We start from the raw sequence: 13747 nt of genomic DNA, 5'->3' as shown, positions 1-13747 counted from the left end.
CTGACTTTTCCATTCTCTGCTGCTGAGTGAGCCCAGGGGTGTAAATCAATTTCCTTGGATTTGCCAAGGGGATGCATTAGAAAGCTTTCATACTAGCCTTGGAGCCAAGCAAGCAGATCATGTGGTCAGTTCTAAGCAGAAGTTCAGTGCATGATGAGAAGGCAGAGATGAGGATGGATTTTCCCCAGTATCCAGCTTTTCTCGGCGTATGTTCAGTGTGGGAACCTCCTTTACTGGCCTTTTACTGACTTTGGGAACAGCCCACAGATGCTTCCAATGGAATGTGAATTTTGCATTTTGTTCGAAGGAAAGAACCCACAGCCCAGATTCTGCTCCTGAGAAGCAACACATCTCTAGCTCCTTTCTTTCCTGGTAAGTTAGCTATGCTCTCTTAAGTGTATAGGTTGCTGAACTTCAGATGAAAAGAATAGACATCACTGCTTGCAGAAAATGGAAAGAAAAGGAGAGAAAGCATTTTCCCGATGAATAACTCATGGCAAGTATTAAAAGCTGTGTTCTTAAAAATGAGGTCTGCTCATGCATCCATTCCAATCCTAGTAAGAGATGACTGTCTTAGCATCTTTAAAGAGGTGAGCTGGTTAATTCTCTTCCCCCAGGTATATTCTGTTAGCACTGGGAGTGGCTTCTTCACCTATGTAGGGGCCTTCTCTTTTAAGATAAGCATTTTCCAGTTTTACTTTTTATAAAGTTTTAAATCAAATAGATCTTAAATGGAAGTCCAATATAAAATGCCAATAAGAGGTGTGCTGTTCTGGCTAAAGTGGGATGGGCTCCTTAGAGCACAGTTTGAACACCACTGTTCTGTAAGTTTCCTATGCATGGTTCATTTTGAAACATCAGAGGCATCATATAGGACCTGATAAAACCTCTATTAATACACATTCCAAAAAGAGTGGGGCTCATGGAGTATTATGATGTAGTGAAAGGGAACACGCATCCACCAAACCAGGGTCCTGTGCCTCCCTACCACCTACAAATGGTGTAACCTCTGAAACGACTTAAGCTGCTTGAGCTACTTTTTACCAAACTGCATAATAAATGAGGATATGAACATTCATGTCACCAGTTTACACCAGGTTTACCTCTGTAAACTTCCCACCCAACACCACACAAGATGACCTCCATCCATGAAATCCAGTTTCCTTTGTCTGCAGAACAAGACATTTACAAAGAATTTTACTGGGAAGTTCAAAAAGTGCAGGGTGAACTTCTGTAGGTTCACCAGCTTCAAATAACATAAAACAAGACTTCTTGTCTCAGTGAGTTCTAGATTAGGGCATTCAGAGGCCTCTTCTTTCATTAAGCTCGATACGTATAGCTCTAATCTGCAAGAAGGGTTAAATACATTCTCACCCAGAAGTTGAAATAGCTGTGTCTTGGACAACAACCGAATATACATACCACTCTAAGAACATAGGTTATATGTGTGATCTTGCAAGATCACACATGGAGTCTTTAAAGAAAATGTATAAGCTCTTTTGGCTACATGTCTAGGGGAATTTGTTACAAATCTCACCTATAAATATTAGAACCCCATTATTTAAAAGATAATACAAGAAAAATATAAGCAATCAAGACCAGGCTTGCTTGGAGTTATATTCAGTTATTATTGGCCATCCTTGTTGCTCTTTGGAAGAGAACCTAAAACTAAGACTGGAGGTATCAGTGGTTTCAGGTTTAACCTTTAAAATTCCGTGAGAGTGAGGGGATTTAGCAAAAGGACACTCAGCCCAGCTAGGATGGCCACTTCGAGTGTGTAACTTACTTCTTAGGCTGGGAGGAAGCTGGCTGCCTGGCCCGTGCATCACCCACCCTAAATGCTTTGGCAGTTAGAACTAATGCTTTCCAAATTGTAAGGTTGTTTACCTTTAGCTTGGATGTGGATGTGACTGCAGCCTCACTGGGATGGTGACCCCGTGTAACAGCCTGAGTGACCACTCTCTAAATTCCTGTTTGCACACCAATAATAGAGACACAGTACAAGACTATCTCATTGCCCTCCCATCTGTCCTTCTGATTAGAAATTCCTCCAGAGAATGTAGACAACCTCTCAGAAGTGTTTTGTGGGGAAAAGTTCCAGGAAAAAAGAGAGAGAGGAGACTAGATAGAGTCTGTTCCATCTCTTTTATCCCTGAGGTAAGAGAGACACACTGGGGTACTGGAACTGTGGGGCCAGAGGGAACACGGAATTCATTTTATAGGTGGTAAAACAAGACCTGAATAGGGGAAGTGACCCCAAAACAGATGCCACAGTGAGTGGAGGCAGACCCAGGGCCAAGGCATGAGTTTTCTCCCTCTGAGTCTGACTTTTGCACAGCAGTGTTCCAGTCATCATCCTGTGAGGAATAGCAACCTGTTGGTTCCATTTTACCTCCCTCAATTCAATTTCCACATTTCCTTCTGTGTTCCTGGAACTCTATTGCAGGCTCACTCATGGTTGGTGGTTCCAGAGCCTGTTGCTTGGTAGAAACCAAGCTTTCTTCCTTAGCTTTTTTTTCCTTTTCTCTGTCTTAACCCCTGCCACTCTCCCCTCCCGATTTGAATCTCCCAGTCCCCAGGTGTTAGGTCATCTAAAACTTTCTTTGGGTTGCCTGCATATGGTTGGCTTTGTTGTTTCTGCTTTTTCACTGGGTAAGCCACTTACTCTTTCTGGGCCTCAGTTTCTAGTTGGTTTCTAACAACCCCGATCACACACATAATTGGGTGTTTATCTCCCTTGCTGGGAGGCTGCCTTCCACACAGGCTGTCCCCAACTGTTTTGTCATTTGAGGGATTGGGGTGGGATGTGGTTCATGTTCTATCCTGTAGCCAAAGTAAGAAGCAAGTGACACTTCACAAAATAAAGAGGGGGAAAAAAATCCATTTCCTACAAAATAGAAAAGGGAAAGGAGAACAGATTGAAAAGAGGACAGGTGAGGTAAAAAGCGTATTTAATGAAAGGATGGTGTCTTTAAGGGAAATTTGAAATAGGGTCATTTGTTTTCCCCAAAGCCGTCTTTGCTCTGTTTTCTTTATCTGTGTACCTGCCTACCACTGCATCCACCCATCCACCCATCCATCCATCTCACATGTTGTCATCTACTTTTCTGGCCCACGGGGAGGGAATATTTGAGAAGAGCAAATAACCTAGAGGATTCCTAGCACAGCCGGGCTTCAGTGTGTCCAGCTGCATGTCTACAAGGCTGGGATCCTTTCAGCCAGATGTCCAGCATGAGCCCCCCGCCCACTCCCCATTTTATGTCAGGGACTCCCTTCCCGGATGCAGTGTGTCCTTTTGATGAGGGCCCAGAAGAGGGGAAGTGATACTCCTGGGGCTGGAGGACACGGAGGAAAGTGGAGCAGCTTCCTCCCCTCTTTTGAAGGAAGCTCTGGAAGCTGTAGAATTTAGCAGGTGAAAAAGAAGCTATTTGAGGGGCAGCCTGAGGCCCATGGAGGTCCCAGGGTGCTGCAGCTGGCTGCAGCTGTGCTGGGGGTGACTTATGGTGGTGTGGGAAGCAAAGGGAGAATCCCGTTGAGGAAGCTGGGTGTGAGAGGAATGCCAGCAGAACGCCTCTGCTTGTGAAGCTGAACGTATTTCTCTCACCCGAGGGTCCCACAGCTTCCTGCATCTTCCCCCTGCTCCCCAGCCTGCCCTTTGGGCTTGGAGAGACCAAGAAAAAAAATTGAACTTGCGCCGAGAGAGAAACTGCAGCTCCTCAAAAATGGAAAGCAGGGTCATCATCATGATATTCTGAATGTGGACTGTTCCAGAGAGCAGGGAGACGTGTCAGGAATGAGAATGGTTTGAGACAGGGCCCCAGGATGCTGCCCAGCTCCACCAGGGAGATGAAAGAATTTTCTCCTTCCTTTGCCTTTTAAATGTAATTCTGTCTGCCCTTCTCCCCCACACCCACCCAACCCTTTTACTGGGAGCAGTGCAGACATTTAGCCATCCTGGGAAAAGGCAGGATCCTTTTCATTAACTGCAACCTGGCTGCAGTCCCCAGAGCCACGGCGGAATGCATTTCCTCCCTCTTCGCTTCCCTGTCCTGGATCCCTCCCCACACGGCTAGGATGGTCTGAGCAGTGAACTCTTTTTCTGTGGGACAGAATGAGGAAGGGGTCTGGTCAGGGGGTGGGGGGTGGGGACAGTTTGGACAGGGTCTGGATCAGTGCTTTTAGGGCAGTGATTTGTGGAAGCACATTGTCATCTCTTCTCTGCCATGCCTCAGCCTCCCCTGCTGATTAATTCATTCAGATATTTGAATGCTATTTCATGCAGGAAATGCTCTAGGTGCTGAGCATTCTAGGTGTCTTTTCCTCTTGTCAACTTGAAGGATGTCATAAGCTGTCTCTCACACTTCTCAGTAATTTAGTCATTCTAGTCCTCACCTCTAGTTTGACAATATTCCCCACTTTTCTTGTAAGTCATTTGACCAACAGGTACTTAATGACTAATTGTTTGTCCAGATTCTTCTTAACACTTTGAGAAATGCAGAAGTTATGTAAGATTTTTATAAACCATGGTCTTGTTGGGCATGGGCTTGTTAGGCGAAAAAAGGAAAATACAAAATATATACAAAAGAGAAGTTTAAATAATTAAGACCTAAATTGCGGGAATTCCCTGGCGGTCCAGTGGTTAGGACTTCGTGCTTCCACTGCAGGGGGCACGGGTTCGATCCCTGGTCGGGGAACTAAGATCCCACATGATGCAAGGCACGCCACCACCTCTCCCCCGCAAAAAAAAAAAAAAAAAAAAAAAAGAACTAAATTGCGTGCATCTTTCTTCTGCTTAAGAGAAGGGAAAGAGGATGTAAGATGTAAGTTTTCCAGGGAGGATGGGATAGATCCTAACTTTGTTGAGCAGGGGACACAAGGAATAATAACCAAAAATTCTGTATCTTTATTTCCATTCAAAGTGGATATGGTCATTTCTCAATCCCAAACCACTAACGTGAGGGAATAGCGCATATGCTAAGATGCCATGAACACCCTTGTGGTTTATTTTCTGCTGCAGCATCTCAGAACTGGGAAGAACTAGATATTTGGGTCTTACTTCTGCTGTCTGCCTGGTGAACCTCGTGAAAGCGCAGTAGAAGAGTCCCTGCCAGCTGGACTTCCAGGGCCTGGAGAGTTTGAGACCTGAGTCCTATACGCTAACACATGTCTGTGGCCCTGTTCTTGCAGAGGTCACTCCCATGCCCATACATCACCCGAGCCTGTCTGTCTCTCCTCCCCAGCTCCATCCCAACCTGCGCTTGAATCAGAGGCCCTAGGCCATATTGACAAGTCCTGAAAAGTGGATTGTTGTTACCAATTAAATAAAATAGTATCTGAAAGGAAGGGTTAGTTAAGGGTCATTCATAGGGACACACATTTTATGTTCCTGCCTGTGGCTCATTTGACTAACAGTCTGGCACTCATGTTTTTTCCTATGTCATGTCTCCTCAACAAATTATCTCCAGTGTGCCTCCACCAGAGGCATCATGTTAAAGGAGAAAGAGGATAAGCTTTGGGATAATATACTGTTGGATTTAAATCCCAAATATGTGTTCTACCTGTGTGACCTAAAAAAGGTTTTTTAACCTCCGTAAGTCTCAATTTTCCCATCCATAAAGTGGAGATACTTTCTATTTCATGAGGGAGTTATGAAGATTAAAAAATAAAAATTCTATAAGGCAGCAACCACTGCGCTGGGCACCCAGGCGATCCTCGATGTGTCATGATTCCCTCCCTCCCTCCTTAATGCCGCAGCTGGCAGAGAACAGACGCAAAGGGAGCTGTGCTGGGGTTGGTAAACCCCTTTTCCATGTCTTCTCCCCACTGCCGACCTGAAGCGGCTCCCCGCCTTGCCACCCGTCCATTTTCAAGGCTCAGTTCAAACTCCATCTTATTTCAGCAACCCTACCCTGACCTTTCTTGCCTTACGTTGTTCACAGTTTGACACTAACACCCTACTACACTCTGCTCATACTGACACATGCGTGTCTTACCCTTGGACCAAATTGTATGTCCCTTGAAGGCAGAGATGCTGTATAATTATGTTCAGCCCCCAGTGTCTCGTCAGGTACCCTCATGGCTTGTTGCTTGGCTGTGTCTGCAGTCAGGGGCTGAGCTGGCTCTCTCTCGGGATGGTGTCACCTTTCCAGGCAAATGCCACTTGGGGAATCCAGCCTGCAGGCCTGAGTGTGGGGAGAGAGGTACATTCTCTACCTCCTTCCTGCTCCATCCCAGAGTTTACACACTTTGTGCGTCATTTTTGGCAAAGTCATTGAGAGAAGCTAGGGATCCCAGGTGAGCTTTTCTGAGGGCTGGAGGCACTACAGCCCAGCGTGACTTCCTCTCTTTCTTGAACTAAACAAGATATTGTTACAGCAAATATGAAATCTTTCCTAGTTTTCACAAACGCTCTCCAGTTCTAACAAAGCTAGCGGTCACACTCCTTGAATCAAAATAAGCATCTGCCTTTTTTTCTCTGTATCCCACTTTCCCAGCATTTTTGAGCAACAATAAAGAACGTGATTATTTTATTAATTTATTTTATGATTCCATTGGGTGCTTTCTGGAGAGCATGCAAAATATTAAAACCTTAACTTTACCCTTTAATATTGATTAAACACAGAGATACAGAAAATACATAACCTGACTCTCATCTAACATTGTGCATAATAGTTGGAGGCATAAGCTATGAATACCTCAATAACATATAAAATCAAAGGCACTGTACGATAAAGGGAAACTGAGTCATGTGCAGCTGGGGAGAGTAAAGGGTCATTTTCACTGGTCTGAGTTTAAAAAAAGAAGAAGCAACAGCCCTCCCAGAGGAGATGAGCCTTTAACTGTCTCTTTTACTTGTCGTATCACAGAATAATTTGATAGTAGAAAAGAAGTCAGGGACCTTCTCCCTAAGGAAGTGTATGGACTCACACGTAATTTGTACTTAAAATCTCAGGGGGTCTGTGGACTTGCTGGAGTCCATCCATAGTTCATGATCCCTAACTTAAGACTGTGAAGAATTAGTGACACCTAGAAAGAAGGTACGAGAGGGCAACAGGGATAGTCAGAGACAGAGTAGACACAAGGTGAGAAGGCCATTCAGTCCAGGCTCCTAACCCAGAAGCACCGCGTTTACCTTTTGTGATTCTGCTGCTTTAGCTCCAGATCTGGGCTCTGGTGAGTCCATTGCCGATCAGTTGTTCTGGGGACACTGTATGCAAAGTGTAAGAAGTATCACTAAGGAAGACTACTTTGTTCTTTTCCAGCTCCTCACAGCCAGTGACCTTGCAGCCAGCGACCTCAAAGGATTTCAGCCACAGGTAAGTTCCACTGATCCTTTTATGAATTGTGAGCAAACAAAGTTGGCACCAGGGCACAAACCCCTCACCTTGGATTTCCAGCTTCTCTGACTTAAGGAACCAAGCTTGACAATGACTTGGTAGTTTGTCCTCTCCCTCTGGCTCCTCCCACCTCATCATGAGCAAAACAACCTCTTTCTGCATCTTTAATATTTTATAGTACGCAAGACTGTAGACCAAGCTGCTTGGAAAGCGTGGTGGTAGGTGATTCAGCTCAGGAAAGTGTTAAACCAAGGAGGTAGAGGGCGGGGTTCTCTCCTGAATTTCTCCTCATTGGGACAGGATACTCACATTTGTGGAATCTTTGTGAGCAAATGCCTTGTAGACATGGTCTGGCAGCCAGGTTAATCTCAGACTTCTGCAGAGGCAGATGGTTGAGTTTTGCTGATCTTGGTTAGGAAACGAGCCATTATTATCTCTGGCCAGAATGCTTTTTGGAGGTCACTATAAACAAACCACAAGAGGCACAAGAAAGGGCTCTCTGGGGACCTCCCTGGCAGTGGTGAAGATGGAAAATCACCTTCCCTGTCTTTGGAAGGGAGCTTACTGTCTCCACACAAATGCATAACCACCAACACAGACACAGAACAAATGCACGACAGACACAAATTCCTTGTGTTCCCCATGGATCCTAGTGTAGATAGTGTGTATGCAAAGACAGGTAAATCCAAGAGCAAGAGCTGAGATGCTCCATCCCTTCCTCTGTCCCCCTTTCAATAGGAAACTTCCTGTCACTCCCCAACTCAGTGCTGCCCAAGGCCCCACCTGCTGCACCTCTGCAGAGACTCCCAAGGGCAGAGCAGGTAATTTCTAATAACAATAATTCCATATACTTGGGGATATTTTCTCCTTTAAATATGTTTTACATCCAAGAACTCACTGTACCCTCACTACACTTCTCCCGTGTGTGGTGCTGAGACCCCAAGTCCTGGGGAGAAGAGGCCCCAGACCACTCAGAGAGCTAAGAACCAGAATGGGAGTGGAGCAAGAGGCTTGAGGGAGAGAATGAACAAAATAAAGGGCCCCGTTGGTGAGAGTCAAAGATAAATCCATGTACGGTTTGGGGTATTTTGATCACAGCTTGTTGATCCTTCTGTCAGGATGCAATGAGGTTTTAAAAATAGATAGTAAGGAAGCCTTTTGACAATACTGAAAAATGACAATTTATTCAAGTACTTATTCATATAACTCACACAAACTTTCAGGTGAGCTCAGGGAATATAAAACAAAAACAAAAGACAATCAGCATTTACCCATATCCCACCTACCTCCAAACCTACTCTCACAACGCAGTGGGATAAATATTTATCTCAGCTAAATATTTATTTTTCTCTGGAAATTTATACAAATAAAGGGAAAAAAGGCTCTGTGTGATGTTGTTTTGTGGCTTGAAAAGGTTACATAGTGGAGACTGATTTTATGGAAGGGGTGTGTGTGTGTGTGTGTGTGTGTGTGGTTTTGACATTGTTTCTGACTTGATCATATTCTCTTCATGTTTGTTGAGCCACATTTCTAAAGATATTAGATTTAAAATGAACTATTAAGTTAGGTATATTGGGGGTCTGTCCACAGCATTTGAGGCCATGATCCTAGAAAGGCAGCTTCCCTGCCCTCCCCACAGATAACCCCGCAGGTGGTTGGTACAGATGGCTCACTCCCCTGCTTCCGTCTGACCTTTCCACATTATTCCATTTGTGTGTCATCCCCCCAAGGCTGGAATATAAATGCATATTTTTCACTCCTCAGGATGCGTGTTCCCAAGGCCAGGAAGCCCTGGAACCTTGTGGCTAGAGTGTAGTACCCAGATCAAAAAGTCAGTTCTGCAGTGTCGTTCCTGAATCAAAAAGGCCCGGATGTGTCAACACCTAGTCAACACCACCCTCTCGGGTGCTTTTCCAAAGAGAAACAGAGCACTGCCCACATGCTTGGGGCTGCCTCCTTCTAGCCCCACTGCACCACATCGTTGGCTTCTGTTGTCATTTTCCCTTCTCTCTTCGGGTTTCAGGTGAAACTGAGCCCCAGGCATCCTGATGTCCACAATCATTCATGGTCGTGTTCCCTTCCAGGAACTGTCACTGACTTTCAGGAGGGAACTTGCTGAGGGCCCCTCCCTGGGCTCACTGTCAGTGGGCCTGTCAGCTTTCACACAGTCCACATTCACCACTTGCATGGAAAAGTTTTAGTCTTTTTTTTTTTCCCTTGAAGCCCGTCCTGCTGCAGCCTCTTAAGGAAAATAGTCATGATTCCCTCCCTAATCTTTGCTGCCCCTCCACTTTGAAAGTGTGGAGAGGGGTGATTGTATGAGGCTGGCCTCTCCTTGTCTCTCTTCTCCTTTCTGCATCCAGATAGAGAAGAGGAGGGTAAGGAAGTGACTATCAGCCTTTCTCCCTGTGATTATTGGTTTGTAAAGACACCATGTTCATTCCTAGAAATAAACACATTACTTTGAAGGTAGAGCCCAATGCTGAGATTCTACGTCCCGTACATTAGCGGTGGGAGTTCTCCCAGGCCAGCGAGCTTGGCTTCTGAGCCACACGGGGAGAACTGTCTGACCGTAGGCTACTAGTCTCAGCAGGTTTAAAAAGCACAAATGGAAATGCTCCTGAAATTCACACCTAAGTCACCCACACTCTTCTCTTCCACTTGGTTCTCCCCAAAACACATCATTCATTTTCCAACGCCTTGTTCTTCCTGACTTTAAAGGAATGAACACACTTGAGTCCCCTCTTTTCTTGTCTTCGGATGATTAGAAATGAGGACCCTCATCTCCCTTTGCCAGACCATCTCTCTCCATCCCCAAAAGGAATAAAAAGAGGCATCTCACTCTCTTAGTAGAAGCCCCACAATCGTATGATTTCTTCTTCATTTTATTTTTACTCTTATTTTTTCTCCTCAGTTTAGGAGCTATAAGTGTTCACTAGAGATTTTGGAATGTGTGAAGGTGGTCAAAATGTACAAACTTCTAGTTATAAAATAAATAAGTCCTGGGGGTGTAATGTACAGCATGGTGACTATAGTTAATAGTACTGTACTGTATATTTGAAAGTTATTAAAAGAGTAGGTCTTGAAAGTTCTCATCACAAGAAAAAAATTTGTAGTTCTGTGTGGTGATGGATGTTAACTATAAAAATTAACTAAAAAGAAGAAATTTGGAAAATATAAAAAAATAAAAAAAAATCTCTTTGCACCCCAGAAATATTTATAATGACATTTTGGGGTATAGTCTTACAATAGTTATTGTACATAGACATACACATCTATGGGATTTTTAAAAAACTTGATAATCATATTTTATATGCTTTTTTTAATCTTCTTTTTTGCTTGTTTGCATGCTTTTCATGTCACTGGAAAATCTTCTAGCAACTGGCTATTTTTGTCCACTTGCTAGTACCATCATTTATTTACCACGCCCCTCTTGCTAGACATTCCATTCCTTTTGCAGGCTGAGCGCTCCAGGAGGAATCCAAGGCAAGTGCTAGATTCTCTGCTCTCATCTAAGATACAAATAGCGTCCACGGCTTCTTGGCATTTAGTTCTTCTTTATCTCTCAGTTCCTACAGGCATGTGAAGGTTGCTTAAATTTTGTAGTAAAGTGTCCATGTGTGCCCATGGGCATTTAAGCATCTGCTTACAAGGGCCCAGGTTGGGGATGCTGGGAAGAAATAACCGCAGCGTGGGGCCCAATCTCAGATGCAAGTTTCACCTGTCCAGCTACAGTGCTAGGAAAGCAACCCTGAGAAGACCCATCCCCCACAGAGCAGAGCACCTACAAAAGGACTTGGTCCTCACCTGCTTCATAAATGCCTCACTGTCTCAGAGGAGAGAGGATACTTCCTTCAGGAAAAATTGAGTTTTACTTCAAGTATGCCTCATGACAGGATTTTGGGAGGCAAGTGTAATAGCTAGTCTATAAAGGGTCGCCATTTTAAAGGAATTTCTAAAATGTCCGTTGCTATTATGGCCAAGGGGACATTTGCAGTGAAGGGTAAGAAGAGTCACTCAGAACACAGAAAAACATTTTTCAGTGCAGAGAAAACAGGGCTTTCAGTCACTGAGCTGCCATTTCATTCAAAGGCGCCCATGGAGACCTTTATGTGGGGCTCCCTGCTGCACAGACTTTTCCCCAGAATTTTGACAATTCTGGAATGTTCTGCCACTACTATTAGCTTTGTGAACCTGGGGAAGTTACCTAGTGGCTTTAATCCTCATTTTCCTTATCAAGCAAAAAAACTGTGCAGCTTATCCCACAGATTGTTGTGAGGCTCAAATTGTTGTGAGACAATATTGTGAAAGCAACCTAGCATGATGCCTGCCACACACAGTAAATTCAACTTTTTCTTTTGATAGAAAAGTACAGGTTAAATGATTTAAGAATTGAGAAGAAGGAGAAATTATATCTGTATAGAGCAAGCAGGGAAGTCTTATAGGGAGAGATGTCATTGTACGTGCGCCAGGATAGGTGAGAAGGAAGTGAGGCGGTGAACTTATTCCAGGGCAGGGGAAGCCTAGATGAAGACCAAACCAAGGGTGGAGATGCTTGGGTATGTTCTGGAGACTTGGAATGCTTTAATTACTCTGGTTCAGAGGGAGTATGGTGAAGATATAGCTGCAAATTAGGTTGGGACCAAATTGCAGGAGGTCTCCAAAGTCCAGAAAAATAGTTGAGCTTTTTTTTTTTAATGAACTATTATTGAAGTTTTCAAACTTATACAAAAGTAGACGTGATAGTTTAATAAACCTCCATATATTATCCAACTTTTATTATCTATTATTCAACTTTAATATATTGTTACAGAAGCCTTGATTTGGAGCATTTGCTGATTTCTGTGGTGTAAATATCCCCATGGTGAACAACTTTAAGCTGCCAATGGTTTAACAACCTGTTTGCAAAGTCTTTGACAGCCAGCTTTCCAGAGTTGGTGTGATCGGTTCCCCGCATACCACTGGGCCAGCTTCAGTAATCATTACCATTTGCCAATCTTACTTCATCTATACTCCCAGATACATATATATTTTTTAATTTTAAATTTGGGGAGCCTATTTTTTAAAAATCCCAGTCATCATGTTATTTCACTCATAAATAATTCAGTAAGCTTTTCTAACAAATAAGGGCTTAAAAAATACAATCACAATGCCATTATCACACCTATAAAAATAACAATAATTCAGTAATATTTTCTAATGCCCAGTCCATGTTCAGATATCTCTGATTATCTTAACATGGCATTTTACAGTTGATATGTTTGAATAAGGATCCAGATTTTAGATTGTGACATCCATCTGAGGACAGTGTAGCCATTGAAGGTTTGAGGATGGGGAAGAGTCACAACTGTGATGCAAGAAGGTTATACCATAGTTAGTAGGTGTGATGAAAAGAAGAGGGGATCCAGTAATAAGCCTGTGCCATTGGTCCATGTGAGACGTAGTAGGGAATGAAACTGGGCTGGGGTCAATGTGGACATGTTCCTGAGGGGATGAATGCCAGATAAAGTACAGGGGCAGAATCAGTGGACCTGGCAGCTGCTAGGCTGATTGGAGAAATAAGGGGACCATAAACATAAAGGAAGTACAGGTTGAGAAGGTACTGTGTTCATTCCAGGATTAAGTGTGATTATCGCCAAGTGTTCAAAGGAGGGGGATTTTGTCATCCCTGAAAGAACCCTTACCCCATTTTCCTCAGGCCCCACAATCAGTTCTACTCATAGACCATCACGGGGTTAAACCATCTGCAAAATATCCTGGGCTCCATGAGTCCTAACCCAGAAATTTTTAATGCAGGCATGAAATCCCTGAGTTCCCAGGTTGCTTGTTCTTGCAGGGTTGATAGTGTCCTTCAGAACAGAATCCCCATTGTCTGACTCTGTTCCCATGCACACCCGCTGCCTACAGGCTCAGAGTCAACAGTCATAAAGATGGAAAAGGAAGCTCGGGATTTTCCAGAGCACCCAGCCCCTGTTGGACTCAGCTGGAGTTGGTGTTACTACATGTCCACACGGCCTTTGATTGAGTGTACATATGCCAAAGACTTACTAAAAGTGAACTGAATGCCAGAAAGTGTTCTTTGAACTTTACATTTATTCATCATTTAATCCTTACAAACCTCTGTGAAATCAGTAATAATATTATTTTCATTTTAAAAGTAATCACAGAGAAGTTAAGGTCACAAAGCCTGTAAGTGGCAGAATTACGATTTGAACCCAGGCAGTCTGGCTCCAACACCTGTGTTCTTTACCTCTTATGCTATGACACCTTGCGTTAGAGCTTATCACCATTGTTAAGATAATTCAAACCCAAACTGACCACTGATAAGACCAGGACAAGCAGCCTCCGCTTCACTTTTGTGTATTATATTGAGTTTTCTTGATCTCAGCCTGTTCAAGGAAAAGCAATTC

At 43.8% G+C, this 13747-nt stretch overlaps 1 protein-coding gene across 5 annotated transcripts in view; it reads left to right on the top strand.

Annotated features, from left to right (window-relative positions):
• The window catches only part of SETBP1 (SET binding protein 1), a 407558-nt gene that overhangs the window by 212470 nt on the left and 181341 nt on the right, over positions 1-13747 (top strand). For all 5 annotated transcript variants that reach the window (XM_082415831.1, XM_082415829.1, XM_082415830.1 and 2 more), the window contains exon 3: positions 7263-7316. In XM_082415831.1, coding sequence (XP_082271957.1) covers positions 7263-7316 — 54 coding nt within the window. The remainder of the gene's footprint in view (positions 1-7262; positions 7317-13747) is intronic.

Source organism: Balaenoptera physalus (genome assembly GCF_965194825.1).
Source record: "Balaenoptera physalus genome assembly, chromosome: 12".
In the NCBI taxonomy this organism is placed as follows: domain Eukaryota; kingdom Metazoa; phylum Chordata; class Mammalia; order Artiodactyla; family Balaenopteridae; genus Balaenoptera; species Balaenoptera physalus.
The sequence above is the reverse complement of the archived record's forward strand: the minus strand, read 5'-3'. Positions and strand labels throughout refer to the sequence as shown.